General features: G+C 45.4%; 1 protein-coding gene across 1 annotated transcript in view; it reads right to left on the bottom strand.

Moving 5' to 3' along the window:
* SUCLG2 (succinate-CoA ligase GDP-forming subunit beta) overlaps positions 1–17,967 on the bottom strand; it is a 166,848-nt gene extending 148,881 nt beyond the window's left edge. The window contains exon 1 of the mRNA XM_040454492.1: positions 17,799–17,967. Within this exon, the coding sequence (XP_040310426.1) occupies positions 17,799–17,882 (84 nt within the window). The 5' untranslated portion in view covers positions 17,883–17,967. The remainder of the gene's footprint in view (positions 1–17,798) is intronic.
* Positions 17,968–18,034: the final 67 nt, after the last annotated feature.

The following is an 18,034-nucleotide window of genomic DNA, read 5'->3' as shown; positions in this document are numbered from 1 at the left end:
CCCAAGCTGCCCTGTGGAATTAAAGCAAAGGTACCCTCCCTGAGTCTCCCCTGAATAACACACCCTCCTTATCCTCCTTTTCCTACTAGTTCAACTTCCCTGATACCATTCCAAATTTTCCTGGAAATACCTCCCCCCCCCCCCCAAATTGCTTCTGTGTGAATACTTTTCTCCCTATCTGCTACCAGGGAATGCAAACTGAGAGCAATTCCAAGGTTACTCTGGTTCAAAGTCTTCCAAATGACAACTGCTCACACACAACGCTTGCTATATCCACAGAACACTAATACTGTTACCAATTTCTTTACATGACTGGTTTTAACTTAGAAGATGACTTTATTTTCAACAACAACCCATCTGTTTGCCTAAGTAGAAGATAATTATCAACACAATCTAAAAACAAAAGGGATTGCTCTGGCTAGTTCAGATAAAAAGTCCTGAGCTGAAGATCTTAAAAAGCACACTGGCACAAAACCTAAAATTCTCCTGGACAAAATCTTAAGGTATCAAAGATATTTAAGAGAGCAACTTCCTCACTGTGTGACTCACTGGTATCTGATACCACCCACTTCTGTGTAGTGTCAATGACATGCGCCCTGCACTCTGGGACGTGTTACTTTCGCAGCCATCCTGCCAAGCTGTGCCTGTCCCTTGCACGTGGCACAATTCCTGGGGCATAACCAATGGACAATAAGCATTAAACCATTGAATAAGGAAACTGAGGCTCAGAGAAGCTGAATGTCTTACATTGTCAGATATAATTGAACCGTTTCTCTCCATGCCACCTGCCAGCATCCAGAACCAGATGTGATTCGTTCCTAAAACTCTACGACTTTTCCTAGATGACTGCATCTATGGCAGTAAATCCATACAACCATACACATTTTGGCTCTTATGATCACTCTTACACGATCTTTGTTTCTCCCATTCTCCCCCAAACTCTTTGAGAATTCCATAGAACATCACTGCTGATTTTCATCCACTATTTGCCTATTAGCATAACCTCTTTTTATTACTCTCCTTTTTCAACTACTGCTATTACTCCTTTTTTCTTTCATTATAACCCTCAGAATTGATTTCACTTTTATGTTCATTATTGTTCGTTTATAATCAGCTTTTGATTGCATGCTGATTATTCTTAAATTTCAACTTTATACTACTGAGGAAAAACAGTGCTTAGTGTTAAGCTTCTGATTACAAAATCAGCTGGAATAAGTTATGTAACTGTTTTTTTAAAAGGCCTGTACATAAGTTTTAAAACGTAGTTCTCTGTTTAACTTTGGATGAGCTGTCTGAATACAGAGAATGGTTAAGAACTGGGTGAGATCAAAAAACTACGAACTTTGTTTTTTACGTAAGCCAAATGGACAATACCAGAAATGACATATCTGAATAAGTAAGGTTCTGTATTTATTTCAGTTTCTTGCTGCAGTCAACACATTTCCCAATTCCTATTTAGGAAGTGATATCAAACCTCACACCCTATTTCTTTAGAATATTCTTCTTAATTGCAATTCTTCCTGCTTTAAAATGATCTCACTTTTGGGGAGCCTGGTGGCTCAGTCAGTTGAGTGTCTGACTTGGGCTCAGGACACAATCTCACGGTTCATAAGTTCAAACCCTGCATTGGGCTCTCTGCTGTCAGCGCAGAGCCTGCTTGGGATCCTCTGCCCCTCTCTCTCTCTGCCCCTCCCCGACTCACACTCCCTGTCGCAAAAGTAAAGATATGTAATAAAATAAAATGACCTCACTTTCAGAAATGGTCAGAGCTTCCCAAACCCACACTGGTGAATACTACAGTGGGAAACAATGTTTGGTTCAAAAACAAATATATGAAGCATAAACCAAGACAACTTGTATTCATGGTCCATAAGCTGGCTTTCCAAGCAGCTATGGAAGACACGCATCTCCAGGATAAACTCAGAGAGGCCAAAAGGGCCAGGATGGAAAAGCTCAAGATGAGTCAAGACACTTGCAAGTGACGCAACCACAAAAGGCACCATGTTCATTTCCTATGGCTGCCAGAACAAAGTAACACAGACCCGGGGGCTTAGGGGTAACGAACTGGGTCACAGGTCTGCAAACAAGGTGTCCCCAGGGCTGGTTCCTCTGAGGCGGTGCCTCTCCCGTCACTTCTGCTGGCTTGCCGGCCTTTTTTGTTGTCCCACGGCTGAGAGAAGCATCACTGAGAGAAGCATCACCGTGCTCCTTCGTCATGTTCAGATGGGTGTTCTCCCTACTAACATTTCTGAGTCTAAATTTGCCCTTTTTATAAGGACACCAGTCTTACTGGATTAGGCCCCACCTTGGTAATCTCCTTTAACTTGATAATCTCTGTATGATGCTATCTCCACATGAGATCACATTCTGAGGTACGAGTGGTTAGCCTTGAAGTATAAACTTGTTTTGGGAGGAGACACCACTCAACTCACGACAGGCACAACCAAACAGACGGATGTGAGTGGCAACGCAAGGAGCCGTGTGGGACAACAGCTGTGACAGCAGCTCTGTGCAGTCTGTGAACCACAGTCTGCCCCTTTTAAAACTGGGCCTGGTGGGGGCGCCTGGGTGGCTCAGTCGGTTGAGCATCTGACTTCGGTCAGGTCACGATCCTACAGTTCCTGAGTTCCAGCCCTGCATGGGCAGAGCCTGCTTCGGATCCTCAGTCCCCTTCTCTCTCTGCCCCTCCCCGGCTCACTCTCCCAATCTCTCTCTCCAAAGTAAATAAATATTTTAAAAAATGGGCTTGGTGATGGCAATAAGAATGCCTGCCTCCTAGGATCAATGTAATGATGCCATGAGGCAGTCCTCTTCCAGTGCACAGCACCAGGCTCGGCCCATGAAATGCGGGCGGGAAGTGTCAGGAGTCTATTCCTGCATGTGCGCAACTTGAGGTTTCTAAACATACACCATGACCAGCCACTGTGTAGGCGAGTCCCAGAGAAACGGTACTGGTGCTGCTGCATTCCAGAGAGCCCTGGGGAGCCCTCTACAACACCAAACGCCTCTCCCTGTAACTGACCATTTCTCTGTGGTCTCCCCCTGACCGGACTGTACGTTCCTTAAAGGCAGCATCTGTCCCGTATGCCCTAGCGTCCTATCGACCTACCATCTTCTGAGCCTAATAAGTGCGTTTAACAAGTGATGCATTAACAAACACTCACTGGGAGAATAAAAGAATATGAATATTTAAGAAAATATTAACAGCAAAGGAGTTTCTTAAACATTCTAACCCGACATGGGAAACGGGAAATATAGTTCAAACTATACATCGGACAACATTTCTACTCAGGATAACGTTAATAGAAAATATATATCCATGTACGCTCATGCTCACAGAGGCATTATTCACAAGACAGAAGGCGAAAGCAAGCTAAGTGTCCACTGATGAATGAATGGATCAACAAAATGTTACGCACACGTATAAACATACAATGTATACACGCACAACTGAATATAATCCAGCCTTAAAAAGTAAGTTCTGGCACTTGTATGGGTGAGGTTTAAGGGCATTATGCTAAATGAAATAAAGGACACAAAGGACAAACATTGTATGATTTCTCTTACATGATGTCCCCAGAGTGAAATTCATAGAAAATGAAAGTAGAATGGCAGCTTGTAGGGCTGGCAGAACAGAAAATGGGGAGCTAGTATGTAATTTGTACAAAGTTCAGTAAGGGAAGATGAAAAAGTTCTGGACATGGCTGGTGGTGATGGCTGCATAACAGTGTGAATGTACTTACTGCCACAAAAACGTACATGTTAAAATGACAATTTTACGTTAAGTATATTTTACAAAAGTAAAATAAAAATTAAAAAGTAAATTAATAAAAAATTTTCGGGGCGCCTGGGTGGCACAGTCGGTTAAGCGTCCGACTTCAGCCAGGTCACGATCTCGCGGTCCGTGAGTTCGAGCCCCGCGTCAGGCTCTGGGCTGATGGCTCGGAGCCTGGAGCCTGTTTCCGATTCTGTGTCTCCCTCTCTCTCTGCCCCTCCCCCGTTCATGCCCTGTCTCTCTCTGTCCCAAAAATAAATAAACGTTGAAAAAAAAAATTAAAAAAAAATTTTTTTTAATAAAAAAATACAGGGGTGCCTGGTGGCTCAGTCAGCTAAGCATCCAAATTCAGCTCAGATCACGATCTCGTGGTTCATGAGTTCGAGCCCCATGTTGGGCTCTGTGCTGACAGCTCAGAGCCTGGAGCCTGCTTCAGATTCTGTGTCTCCCTGTCTCTCTGCCCTACCCCACTCACACTCTGTCTCTCTCTCTCTCTCTCAAATATAAAATAAACATTAAAAAAAATTTTAAATAAAAAATAGATACACATATTTTTAGTACCTTGAGAAACATGAGAAGTGAAAAACAAGGTTTTCAGAGACATAAAAGGCATTTTCAGCTTCAAATTCTGAATCAAAAAAGCAATCCCTTTGCTACTTCCCTCAACATCCCAAAATTCAACCACAAAAACACTGCTTTGCATTCATAATTAATTTTACTTAAATTACGACAATATTGTTTATTTAAAACTTCAAAGTTCCGAGAAAAGGATTCTTTTCTGGCCTATTAAAAAAATACTTTGAAGTATGTTGGGGCAAAATAGACTCATCCTGTAGCACAGAACAAAATATCTTCAAGAAAGGAATACTGTAACTCATGGATTACTGTAGACATAACATTATTGATATACTGCCAATACTAAGATAAATGAAATGTCATACTCCCTTGCAGCGTTTTAATGGAAATGGAACTTAATAATTTTCTCTCATCTCTATCTGAAGTTTAACTCTGTAAGTTTCCCCATGTTAAATTATATTTTATATAAAATACAGTTATAAAATCAATTTTATACCACTCATAAAAGCCTCACCGTAAACCTTTATTAGACAAAAAAGAAAGCATCCATTATGCTCCCAACATGCCCTGCTACGAGTTTTAGATTTGGTACTCCAATCCTAAAAGGACCTGTGATGTTGTGATTTTATTTATTTTTTTTTAATTTCAATGTTTATTTATTTTTGAGACAGAGAGAGACGGAGCATGAATGGGGGAGGGTCAGAGAGAGAGGGAGACACAGAATCGGAAGCAGGCTCCAGGCTCCAGGCTCTGAGCCATCAGCCCAGAGCCCAACATGAGGCTCGAACTCACGGACCGTGAGATCGTGACCTGAGCCAAAGCCGGACGCTCAACTGACTGAGCCACCCAGGTGCCCCGATGTTGTGATTTTAATAAGAAATGTGTATTTGGTCTTATCCACGGTCCTAGTATGGAGTTCCTAAAACCCCTGGAAATTCCTAAGTGGTGAGAGTGATACAGGTCTGACCTGGACCCCACCTAAGGATGGGGGCTAGTTGCCAGGGGAACCAAGCTAGTAATCAGAGGGTCGGAGTTTTCAGTTGTATCCCTCCTAAAGGATGAGTGAGGGGCTAGAGACTGAGTTCAATCACCGATGACCAAAGATTTAATCGGCCATGCCTAGGTGATGAGGCCTCCATAAAAATCCCTGACCTACAGGATTCTGGGAGCTCTGGAGCTGGTGAACACACCGAGACCCGGGGAGAGTCATGTGCTCAGAGAGCATGGGAGCTGTACAACTCTAGTAGCACACCTTGCCCTGGGTGTGCTTGACTTACAGCCCTTATTGTAAAAAACCAGTAGTAATCTAGTAAGTAAAATGTTTCTCTAAGTCCCAGGAGCTGCTCTAGCAGACTGAATGAACCTGAGGCGGGGGGGGGGGGGGGGGGGGGGAATCACGGAATCAGCAAATCTAGGGTCAGTCAGAAGCATGGGTGGCAATGTGGACTTGAGACTGGTGTGAGGGAGGGGGTAGCCAGAAGTTTTAGGACTGAGCCCTTGACCTGTGGGATGTGACATTATCTCCAGCAAGCAGCGTCAGAATGGAGTTGAATTACAGGACACTCAACTGGTGTCTGAGAACCGCCTGGTGGTGTTGGAAAACCCATACATCTGAATTGATGTCAGAACCTACCCCATAGGCTCAGTATCCCCAAGGACCAATCACAACAGTTCTGCCTTCCATTCAAAGGAGCCTCCTCAACACTTGGTCATTCAACCCTTCTTCATCGTTTTAAATTAGTGAGGATAATCGGTTTACAACTCCACTATCTCAAAATGTATCTCGTTTTTCTAACTGGCCAATTAGCACATTTATTTTTTCATGCCAATTATAAAAAAGCTATCAACTGAAAAATTCATTCTTCTTTTCCCTATATTGTTGGTTTTCAAGTTTAATGATATGTCATTTTAAAAAAGAGTTCTGAGTCTTAACAAAGAAACACTCACCATTAATAGTTTATTCCCTTAATCAAAAATAATTAGTAACTTTCAGCATTCTTTATATTACTTATTAAAGGCCTATGTAAACCCTAAGGCTGGAATAAGAGTGCATATTAAATGTGGTTTTCCTCCCCTTCTTTTCAAAGGTAAGTTAACCCAAATAAGTCCTTCAAAGTCCAGGCAACTGTAACCACAGCATCTTGACAGCAACTAGGAGAGCAGGATCAGAAGATGGGGGGACATCAAGCAAATGATACCGTAGTTTCCTTATAAAAATGTGAAGACAGGTCCATCGATCGGGGGAAAACTAATATTTTCTGGTAAGGCTAAAAATCTGGTCTCCACTCCCAATCAGTGCTGAGGCAAGAAAGTCCTTTTCCCAAGAGATTTTCATTTTCTTCCTCTACTCCCGAGCACACACAAGGGACCACAAGCAGCCTCGTCCTCGCCCCTCATGTCATTCCATACCTTGACTCTTCTGAGTCTCTATCCTGTGGTTCCATTACCCACCTTTCTTACAAGCCAAGGCACTGAGCGGATTTAGAGGGAAGGTGGGGGAAAGATCAAAGGGGGTCTTTTATGAAAATAAAGCCTTTATGATTATAGTTAGTGATAAAAATACTAAAACCAATGACTAATATTTATTAACCATTTAGGGCGCAGTGCTAAGATGGTGTGCATGAGCTCAGTTAATTCTCAGTGCAACTCTGGGGGGTGACTACTCTACCTCTCCCCATTTTGCAGTTGAGAAAGCTCAGGCACGGTGTAATTTCATCAAACCTAACAAACAACAGCGTTTTCGTACCATCTTTATGTAACCATTGGGGAAAAACCCTCCCAATCAATCTATGGCACAAGCGTAAAACACACCTGGAATTCAGAGACATTGAAGTGTGGGGGGAAAGCGTGTGTCTTACAAATAAAATACATAAGTAAGTTTCACAAGACCATGCGTTTGAATGAAATGAACCCTGCCCCCTCAGTCCCAGCAGACTGCACCAGGGACTGGTGTGGGAACCAGCGGCCTCTGCACGTAGCTTGAAGGATGTGCCCAAGAAAGCAGCTCATTACTGAGTGGTGGCAAAAAGACCCAAACAAATCCTCTTTGGGAAGCGCAAAGTGGAGGTGAACCACTTCAACCCACAAGAGAAGCTGGGTTACTTCAACGCAGAACACTCTTCCAAGGAAAGCTGAGGAAGCGCCCTGGACTCATAGAAGCCCACTGTCTACACGTGTCTTCGAAATACTCATTTGGGTGTTTGGACAAATGAGCTGACTGCTCATGACAACCCATCTTCTCACTTAATAATTCCTTCCTGAGAAGTATTTTTCATTGTAATCATAAGAAAACAGTCTAAAACAAGGCCCACTGCCATTATCTTCAACTCTGGTAAATGAGTCCAACACAGACAAAAAAGGTGAATCGTAAGGAAATCTTCAGAAAGTTGGAATGTGAAAAAGGAAACAAATCAATCATGCAAATGTGATCTTAGAGACAAGAAGTTCACAAAGGATGGAAAATATAATGATGTTCTTAATGGACCAGGCCACGCCCCCCCAACACTGCATGCAGAGCTCTGCTACGTGGGGATACCAAGGTGCTGCTCCTAAGACCCGCCCCCCATCTTAGCCATGGGCTGCAGGGTGGGGGTAGATACCTTATGCCAAACAGTCCATCTATCAGCTGGCCAGTGACCCAAACGTGAATACAAAATGGTGAGCTAGACAAACAAGATTTTCTCCTAAAAAGTATACTATTCTGGGAGATGGAAGCTAGATGATGTTTTGGGGATGGGAGGCTAAAGTGGGCATGGGACTGGACAGTCAAAGTCATGTGCAGGCAGAAGTTACAAAGAGATGTAACCATGAGTAAGTGACTGGTTACAGTACAGAAAGGGCACAGAAGAGCCAACACCAAGGAAGATTAGTGTTGAGTTCTACTACATGTCCCTTTCAATAAACCTTTTATTTTTCTTGCGATAAGTCCAAGCAGGTCTCTTTCAACCAACGAAGATTTAAGAAGCATCAGTACCACCCACACAAGACTGAGAGCACAGAAGGAAGTAACAAAGCCAGAATGCACCATTTCAACAGGGCCCAGGATGTCATTAACACCAGAAAAGGCTTCAGGCTTGGGAAAGCATGTCACTGTGCTCAGGTTTAGACATCTGTGCTTGGGAAGGCTGGCAGATGTATGGGGCTTTCTATTTCTCTTCCTTTATTTGCACGTTTCTTTTCTGAGGCCCTAACAAAGTGTCCAGAGAACACCCAGCCATAGGGTCAAAGTACTTGGTTCTAGGAGTAAAGATAAGCAGGGACATTTTATAACCAGAGTGGCTGCTCCCACCCTCTCGGCTCAGGGATGGTACAGAGCCTTTTATCACCTTTTTGCTTTCAGCACAGGATAGGAGGGGGCAGCACCTTGTGGATCAGAAGAAATCATGGCTCCTGACCAGTATATTGCCTTAATAACGCCAATCTTTCTCTCCTACCTCCATTACCAACATTTCATCCACTTCAGTTAGGGTTTTCCAGAAACAGTCTTGGTTTGTTACACCTGCTGCCCTGGTGTGGTAACAATTCACAGTGCTCACGGTCACTTTCAAAGTATCCCAACCTGGCAACAAATTATGCAGCCAACCTAATTTTGGTGCAAGCCCCCATCTTCTCCCATGTTATGTACAACTGGAGGAAGAAGAAAAAAGGAAACCTGTAGATCAATCACAAGTATGCAAACAAGTTTAGTTTTCAGGGGCTCCTGGGTGGCTCAGCCAGTTGAGCATCTGACTCTTGATTTTGGCTCACGTCATGATCCCAGCGTCATGAGATGGGGGCCCATCTCGAGGTCCATGCTGAGCGTGGAGCCTGCTTGGGATTCTCTCTCTCTCTCTCTCTCTCTCTCTCCTTCTCAAATAAAAAAAGTTTAGTTTTCAGAGATGCTGAAATGGGAAAAAGTTAGTCTTGTAATAAAATACGTAATTCTTACAGATCAAAAGAATTATCAGTGTTTAAGGCAAGATTTAGACCCAGACAGTCTGACCCCAGTCCTGCCTTACGCACATTGTCCTGATACAATTACTAAGGGCACTGAATCAGTGCACAGTCCCCCAAGGGAGCCCCATGCTTGCAACATTCCCCCACACATCTCCATCCTATATGCAGAAAGGGTCCTCTAAAGCTTCAAACTTCCCCCTTTGCCTCACTATCTAAACTCTTCAAAGATTCTCCACTGCCCTCAAGAATAAAGCTTAACTCCAATACCAGACGCCAGGATCAGCAGAATGGTGCCCCTGCTTTGGTCTCCGGCCTCATTTCTGACTGCCCCGCCACCCGAAACTCCACAAGGCAGCCCTCCTGAATTCCTCGGTGCCCACAAGTCACAACCTTGGTACCCGGACAGCCCAGAAATGGAAGCAGGCCGGGCACATGGAGAAACGGGAAGTGGTAGGAAAAGAGACACCAGACCCACATGCCACCCCCCCCCCCACAGGTCCCAAATTTGCACATAACTACCCCTAATGCTTGGCCATGTCTCCAACATCAATTTATACATTATACCAAATCCCTCCAATTTTAAAACAAAAATAAACTTTACAGAGTTAAGCCTAAGAAATCTATGCCTTTGTGACTGGTGCTGAAGTGCTATTCTTTTGGAACCATTTTTGAAAGAGGCAAAACCTGGCCGTGTCACCTGCACACTGGTCCAAGGCTGCAGTCAGAATGCCAGGAAGGTCTGTCCTCCAGGAGCACCCCCCGGAGCCCACCCTGCAAAAGCAATGCAATTTCACAACTTCAGAATCCCCGAAACGCTACAGTCAGTGCTCCGCACTTGGGCAGACAGCAAAAGGTACCTGGGACTGGCTGTGACTACAGTCTGTTCTTTAGGTGTCCCTACCACCTCAGACCTTTGACACACATGAGGTCCAGAAGCCATCACTACTAAGTAAACACGAAGATGTGCAAACATTTCTGGAATGAGCCACATCCAGGATGGTGCAATGGAGCTCACCATGTGACCTTCCCCACTGCTACCTTGGGCTTCTACAGACCTTCACTTCACGCCCTCTTCTTCACGCCCTCTTCACACCCTGCAGAATAATGTAGAACTGGGGTACAGGAGGCAGGCCGTGGACTGTCTGAGCCTCAAGTGCTCCAGATGTAAATGGCAAGTGATCACCTCGGTCCCACGTGGCTGGTGCAAAGATTCAAGGGAACAAAACATATGGAAAACACCAAGCTAGTGCCTAACCCTGAGATGGCAGCAAACAATACTTGTGTATCAGATCTGAGAAGGGAAAATGCTTCTAGCTTAGTAAAGCATAAAAAAATGCAAGTAAAGTTAGCTTCAGATTCGCCGTAAGAAAAATAACCGTTGTGAGCCAACCATATCATTATGTCAAATGTACTCTCTGTAACCACATATGAGATTTATCCCTTTTCAGAGAACAATAAATCAAGGTTCAACCAAGTTCAACAGTTTGTAAAGCAAGAGCCTGGCAGACCCAGGATTTGAATGTTGTTCGATTTGAATGCAGAACTCATACCCTCTTCTCTGTTACCCTGTTTCCCAGAGCCTGAAGCCAGGGAAGGAGTCAGGTAAGAGCCTGGAGAAGACAACCTGGCACACAGATCAGTACACCTGAGTCAGCACAAGCCACTCGGGGCAGAGAGACTGGGAAATGCAAGCAATCAGTGTAACCGGATGTTTCCGCCCAAATAGGATCCTTTAGCAACAGTTTAATGTTTTAACAGCCTAAGTGGCTTATCAGCATGAGGCAGGTGACTTGATCACACTCTAATTGTAATTAAGCAAGTTGCTCTTGACCTCTCCGTGACTGTTCCCTTACACATGTCATGAAGACAATACAACCTCCTCAGCAGTAATGTTGCAAGGGCTAAAGAAATGGTATGCAGAGATCACCGTGCATAGGGTCTCTGCACACATTCAAAATGAACAGCCTTATTATGAAAGTCCTTTCACAACTAGACTTGCTACAGCCCCTTCCTTCCTCGCTTGCCTCGATTGTCTGCATCGTTGCTCAACTTCTGTTACTTACCTGCCCTTCCCTCTTCTCTATGAACCTCACTCAGTCACCGAGACCACAAAAGCTTCCTGAATACCTTGTCAGGCGAGCTGGGGAAACTGGTGGTGCATAAGAAAATCTTCGGCCTCAATGAGCTTACAATCTTCTATTCGTTAGAGAGGGAAGAGGACAGACAATAAATAAATATACAAAGAAGAAACACAATAAATCACCAGACTTTAAAACGTTAGCATAATAAAGCAAGTAAGGGGTAGAGAGACATCTCTGGGAGAGGCAGAATCAGATAAAATATTCAGGGAAAGCCCTGTCTGAAGATTTAACATGGAGTCAGAGAGCTAATGAAGGAAGAGAACAGGCCTGGGAGCAGAGGAAACAATGTTTCAGAAGGAGAGCACAGCAAGCCCCCCAGGGCAGGAACAAGCACAGCCGCTGAGAGGACCAAAAACACAGCCCAAATGCAGCATTCACGTGCCCTAGCACAAGTCTTGGTTTCCGCGCCAATTTTGCCCCCAAACTCTGAGCCCCCTGAGGGTAGGGGCCGTGTATCTCCCATCTGCATTCACTCAGTCATGTAGCAACCTCGACATGCCCAGCATTCTCGTCAACACTGGGTTTACAGGGAAGAACTAAACTGACATAGTTGTCGCCTCCAGGGAGCTTATACCCAATACCACCAGGCACAGACCAAGTGTTCAGAAAACCAACTACACGAACAATACTTGCAGGGCGCCTGGGTGACTCGGTCCGTTAAGTGTCCGACTTTGGCTCAGGTCTCATGGTTCGTGAGTTCATGCCCCGAGTTGGGCTCTGCTCTAACAGTACAGAGCCTGCCTGGGATTCTCTCTGCTACTCCCCGCACCCCCCCCCCCGAAACCCATGCGCTCTCTCGCTCTCTCTCAAATAAATAAACATAAAAAAAAAACTCACTAAACTTTTTTTTGTTTAATGTTTACTTTTAAGAGAAAGAGAGACAGAGCCCAAGCTGGGGAGGGGCAGAGAGGGAGACACAGAATCTGAAACAGGCTCCAGGTTCTGAGCTATCGGCCCAGAACCTGACACAGGGCTTGAACCCACGAACTGCAAGATCATGACCTGAGCCTAAGTCGGATGCTTAACTGACTGAGCCACCCAGGTACCACAACAAATAAACTCTTTTAAATAATGAACAGGGGCGCCTGGGTGGCGCAGTCGGTTAAGCGTCCGACTTCAGCCAGGTCACGATCTCGCGGTCCGGGAGTTCGAGCCCCGCGTCGGGCTCTGGGCTGATGGCTCAGAGCCTGGAGCCTGTTTCCGATTCTGTGTCTCCCTCTCTCTCTGCCCCTCCCCCGTTCATGCTCTGTCTCTCTCTGTCCCAAAAAAATAAATAAACGTTAAAAAACAATTAAAAAAAAAATGAACAATATTTGCTTGGTTTTTAGTTAGGATGGAATTCTATGCATGCTGAGTTCTAGGCTTTCTGCAGCCCATCCTCCTTCCTCATTTGTCTAGAAGATCACCTTCAGTTACATACCTGCCTCTCCCTTCTCCATACAAAAGGGGTGGCAAGAACTGACTCCTGCACTCTCCCCCACGTTCTCTCTCTCCTCTGCCTTTTTGCACACTGCCCACCCCACCTGCAGTGCCCTCCCCACTTCCCTCTTCACCAGACTAACTCGAGTATTGTCTCCCAAAGTTTCATTAGGATATTGATTTTACCATTTGCTCAAACGTGGGCAAATCTCTCAAGTTCTTGAGGCAAAACATTTCCATCGAGTAACAGAAAGTGATAAATCAAGTGACAATCCCACACTGAGTAGTAAAGAGAACTGAAGGACAAATGATCTGAGGTTAGGTAGATAATTTCTCTTCCTTCCCAAAATATGAGGTATTATTTCAGCGACTTTCTGGGCATTGTGCCTGCAGAACAGGGCTGTGATACACAGGCAGCAACGTTCTCACTACCATGGGTCTGCGCACTCCATCCCTGGCCCATAAAAGATCAGTTTCATTTACAGTAAACAAAACCAATTTGGGACACTTAAAGGTCTTCCCCACACAGAAGGTCAACAGTTTAGCTTGTAAATTATCTGAGATAGATTTCTTCCTCTAACAGAAGAAATTGCAGCTGTAAAAAAAAAAAAAAAAAAAAAAAAAAAAAGTCAGATATTTATTCTTTTAGGCAAAAGGCACAAATATGTGAGTCACAACTTCCGGCCCAGCCTCCACAGGCTCATTTAGCTGATAAGGACTTACACGGGACCTTTAGTCCTTCACTTCTAAAAGCCACGCATCCCTCTTTCTCCTCCTACATCCCGAAGGAGCAGAAAATTAAGCTGGAGCCACCCACTTAGAAGCATACAACAGCAGGGGCATGGGTTTAAACAGTTTCCTTCAAAACCATGTGTTCCTCTAGGAGTTCCTGGACAGAAGCTCCGGGCTTTGCAGAGAACCACACAACAACTCCACAGCTGGGGACCAGACAGGCAGTGTTTCCCACAGGGTCTACCCTTCACCACACAGCAGCTCCGCAAATCCCACCCTGCCATTATGAGAGGGAGTGTGTGCAGAAGGGCAACAATACCACGTTTGGAATCATCATTAACCATTGAAACTGTGCCCTCAACCAAAATTCCCATGTGACATGACCTACAGAGTGGGCTCATCTCTGTGCCCACCGCAGCCTTGTCATGCTGTATGACATTGCCATGTAGTACAGCATCCTGTTCTCCTGGAGGACTATTTGGACACAGCAACATAGCCCTTACGTGTGAAAAATCCCCTAACAATGATGAGATCTTTACTAGAGTACTGAGTTCACAGAACATTCCCCCTAAAAGTTTCCAAAGCCAGCCTACGTCTGCAGTAGGAATTATACAGTACAGTAATTACATGCCTAATCTTTAGCAGCCAGGACTGGGTTTCAGACCCAGCTATTTTTTTACTAGCTAAATAACTTTGAGCAAGTCACTTATCCACTCTAGACTCTTAAAAGCTCCTTATCAGATGCTGCAAATCCCCACATGATCTGGCCCCTGCCTACCTCAAGCTACTACTGGTACTACCACTTTCCCCTCTTTAACTATTTGGACATGTTGAGCTCACTCCCGCCTCAGGGCCTTTGCACTTGCTGTCTTCTATGCCTAATACACTCTTCCCCAAAGTTTCACCTGGCTGGCCACTTTTGGTTACTCAGGTCTCAGCTCAAATGTCAAAAAGTCACCTCCAGGATCTCATAAACCTAATATTGAACGTGTGACTACATATTGTACAATTCCATTTACATAAGTACAGAAAGGAACAAGACCGTGGTTTGGTGGTGTAAGTGTAGGGACTTGGTGACCCTTTCCAGGGTGGAGGCAGCAACAGGTAGAAACACCAGGGGACCCTCGGGGTTGCCACTAAATGATTAGTTTTTTTATCTGAATCTGGTGACCTGGGCATGTTCCGTTTGTGAGAACCCTTCAAGTTGTTCATTTATAATATGTACATTTTCAGTACATGTGTTACACTGCAACAAAAAAAAATCAAGCCAAAACAAAACAAAACAAAAACCCCACCTTATCAAATTCGTTTACCTTGACCACCTAATCTATGCACACCTTCTTGGCTAAGCTATTCATTCTCCATCCCAGGATTCTATTTTACCTTTGTGTAGCATTTGTCGCTGGCTGAAATCATCATCATTATTTATGTATGTATGTACAGTCTAGCCCTTCCCCACTCCCATTAAAATCAAGTATGATGTGGCCATGTGCTCTGCTGGCTTTGTTCTCTACCCCCAAATATCAGCACCTAGAACAGTCCTGTCCTAGGTATAGACTGAATAAAAAATGTATGTAAAATAAGAAATGGCTAAAGCAGACTAAGACTATAACATCAATCATAAGTCAAATAACTGAAGCCAAGAGCGGAGGAAATAAGAAATTTCAATGACATTAAACCTCGGGAATATGTGTCAAATGTTAAATTTAACTACAGGGTGGGAGAGGGGAGGGAGCTAAAGTGTCATTCTAGGGACATCTTTTTGAGTGGTTACAGTTATTTCTCAAAGCAGAAACTGGGCCTTTTATCTCTGCATACCCAACAGCTCTGCACAAGGCCCTAGTAAAAACTAGGTGTGAGGCAAGAGTGGCAACAAATTTCTGAAAATACTTAGGAGTTTTAAGGTTCGTGGGAAAAGGGGGTCATGTTCAACTGTAATGTGTGCCGTGGCCAAGGGAGTAGGTGCGCACAACACCAAAGGAGACTCGGAAGAGATACTAAGAAGTACCCAAGAATTTAAAAAGTATCTTAAAAGTCATGAGCAATACTCTCCTAATACTGTCAATTCTAAGAGATTTATTAAAAAAAAAATTTAGGGGCGCCTGGGTGACTCAGCCACTTGAGCATCCGGCTTTGGCTCAGGTCGTGATCTAGCAGTTCGTGAGTTCGAGCCCCACAGCAGGCTCTGTGAGGACAGCTCAGAGCCTGGAGCCTGCCTCAGATTCTGTGTCTCCCTCTCTCTCTGCGCCTTCCCTGCTCACGCTCTGCCTCTGTCTCTCAAAAATGAATAAAGTTTAAAAAAAAATTTTTTTTAATTTAAATGTCAGTAGTTCTAGGACTTGGATGTTATATAGTGGCTACTTGATAAGAAGACTAACCTCAATGCTGACATGACGCATTTTCATGAAGTCTACACTCACCAAGCAACAGCGTGGTGTAACAGAAACTTAAAAGTAAACTATTCTGGAATGGGGCTCTGTCACAAACTCTCTTTATAACTTTGAACAAGTCATTGAATTTCTTTACGCCTCAATTTTCCACCTGTGAAATAAGCTGGTTGCACTAGATACTGGCTAATGTCCATTTCTGGTTCTTGGGCACTAAGCACTAACCCGAACTTCTAAAAAATTCTCATCTTTGAAACCTTGTGCTTACAGGGTAACACATCATCCAAGAGTGATGTAAATCAAAGCTGCTGGATGGAGCGAGGTAACAGAACCTTTTGCCCAGTCTTGCCACACCAAGGCTATCTGTCCCCAGACAGATTCTCTGGAGTGTTGCGTTCAGATCTCACTTCTTGGTTAGGCAGGAAGCCCTATCACACCTCAGCTAAACACTTGGGTTCCTTGTACAATTAAAGCTTTGCTTGAGTTTTCACTGCCCAGGGCCCTATGTGTCTCATCAATTCAAGTCTGCACTCATAGTTAGCACTACAGTTGTTTTTTGTAACACTTAAATAATGAATAGGACTTGATCACCTGGAGGTATTCTCACTGCATTACAATAGTTATTAGTGATTTTAATTAGACAAAACTGCCATTCCTTTCCACTATCCCACCATACTGTCAAGTGCCTATTAAGGATATTACAGTAATAAGTATTAGCACCTTTTATATTTACGTTAACAAAAACAGAAATGAGAAGTCAGGAAATGAGAGGGGAAAAAAGAAAAAAACAAAACCTTGCATATAATTAGCCAACGTTTAGAGTAACTCAAAGAATCATTGGTAGCTATCTTATAATTTTCCTAAAAACTATGCTATGCATATCCTGGTTAAAATTGCATGTGATAATTTGACTCTCATAAATTAAAAATGGGGAAAATGAACAAGGACGTTGCTCAGCTGTGGCTGAGCCCCACGCTGCCCTTTCTTTAAAGGGGGGGAAGAACTTATCTGTGGACAATCAGAAGTTCAGCAGTTGAGTGATTTCTCCAAGAGTCATCACCAAAAGGCTTCTGAATACTTCGACTCGTGCCATTCTGCAGAAACTACAATCTACAGGAGGCCAAGTTTGAACAGCTACTCGGCATCCACCCGCGGCCCCTTAGCTTTCTATTCTCTATAAACGAGGAGAAAGTGGACAGGGGGGATGCTCTGACGTGTGTTTGTGACGAGGCTGATTCCTCGTTGCAGGGAAGGGAGAGCGTTTCCCACTTTCCTCCTCGACCCCCGCATTTTGCCAACTCAGGCGCCCCTGAAATCTGCAAAAACAGTCCCCCCGGAGAAAGTTCCTCAGGGAGGTGAATCATTAATACCAGCCAGGCTGGGATGGGTTTCTGGGCATGTTCTTCACGTGGCCTAACACACGCGCTCAGAGGTCGAGACGTTTCTAAAGGAGAGCTGGCAACGTGGATGGTAAAACCTCAGGTCTCCTAAACCCGGCCCGAGAACTTCTCGACTTGCCAGGCGGAGCCAGGTGCGGTGCCGGCGCCCTCCGCGTGGGCCCAGGGAACCGACGCCAGCGACTGCTGAGTGCTGGGTGTCGCCCTCCTCGGCCCCGGGTCCACACCCGAGCGGGGGCTGGGGGCGGAGGGGGGTCTCCCACGTGCACGGGAGCAGCTCCGCGCGTCGCCTCCGGGGGTGCAGCGCCCGCACCGCCGGGCACCCGCTGCCGGGAGGAAACAGGCGGCGGCGAGGACGAGGAGGGCCGCGAGAACCCGGGCAGGCGGCCGCCCCGCCAGCGCCCTCCGCGCGGCTCCAGCCACCGGGCGCGCTCACCTGGGACCTGGCCGCCAGCAGCGGGGGCCGGAGCGCCAGGTCTCGCAGAAGCTTCCGGGCCTGCGCTGCCACGGGGGACGCCATCTTAAACAGGAAACTCGGCGCGGGGGAGCCGACTGCGCGCGGGCGGCCGAGGTCGGAGGAGGAGGAGGGAGGAGGAGGAGAGGGGCGGGCCCGGCCGGCCCCCCGGCCGCCCCCGCGCCCCGGCGCGCAGCGGGTCCACACCCGAGCGGGGG

This window comes from Herpailurus yagouaroundi, unplaced genomic scaffold, assembly GCF_014898765.1.
Source record: "Herpailurus yagouaroundi ecotype Mexico unplaced genomic scaffold, PumYag 213, whole genome shotgun sequence".
In the NCBI taxonomy this organism is placed as follows: domain Eukaryota; kingdom Metazoa; phylum Chordata; class Mammalia; order Carnivora; family Felidae; genus Herpailurus; species Herpailurus yagouaroundi.
This window is presented reverse-complemented; position numbering and strand designations above follow the sequence as displayed.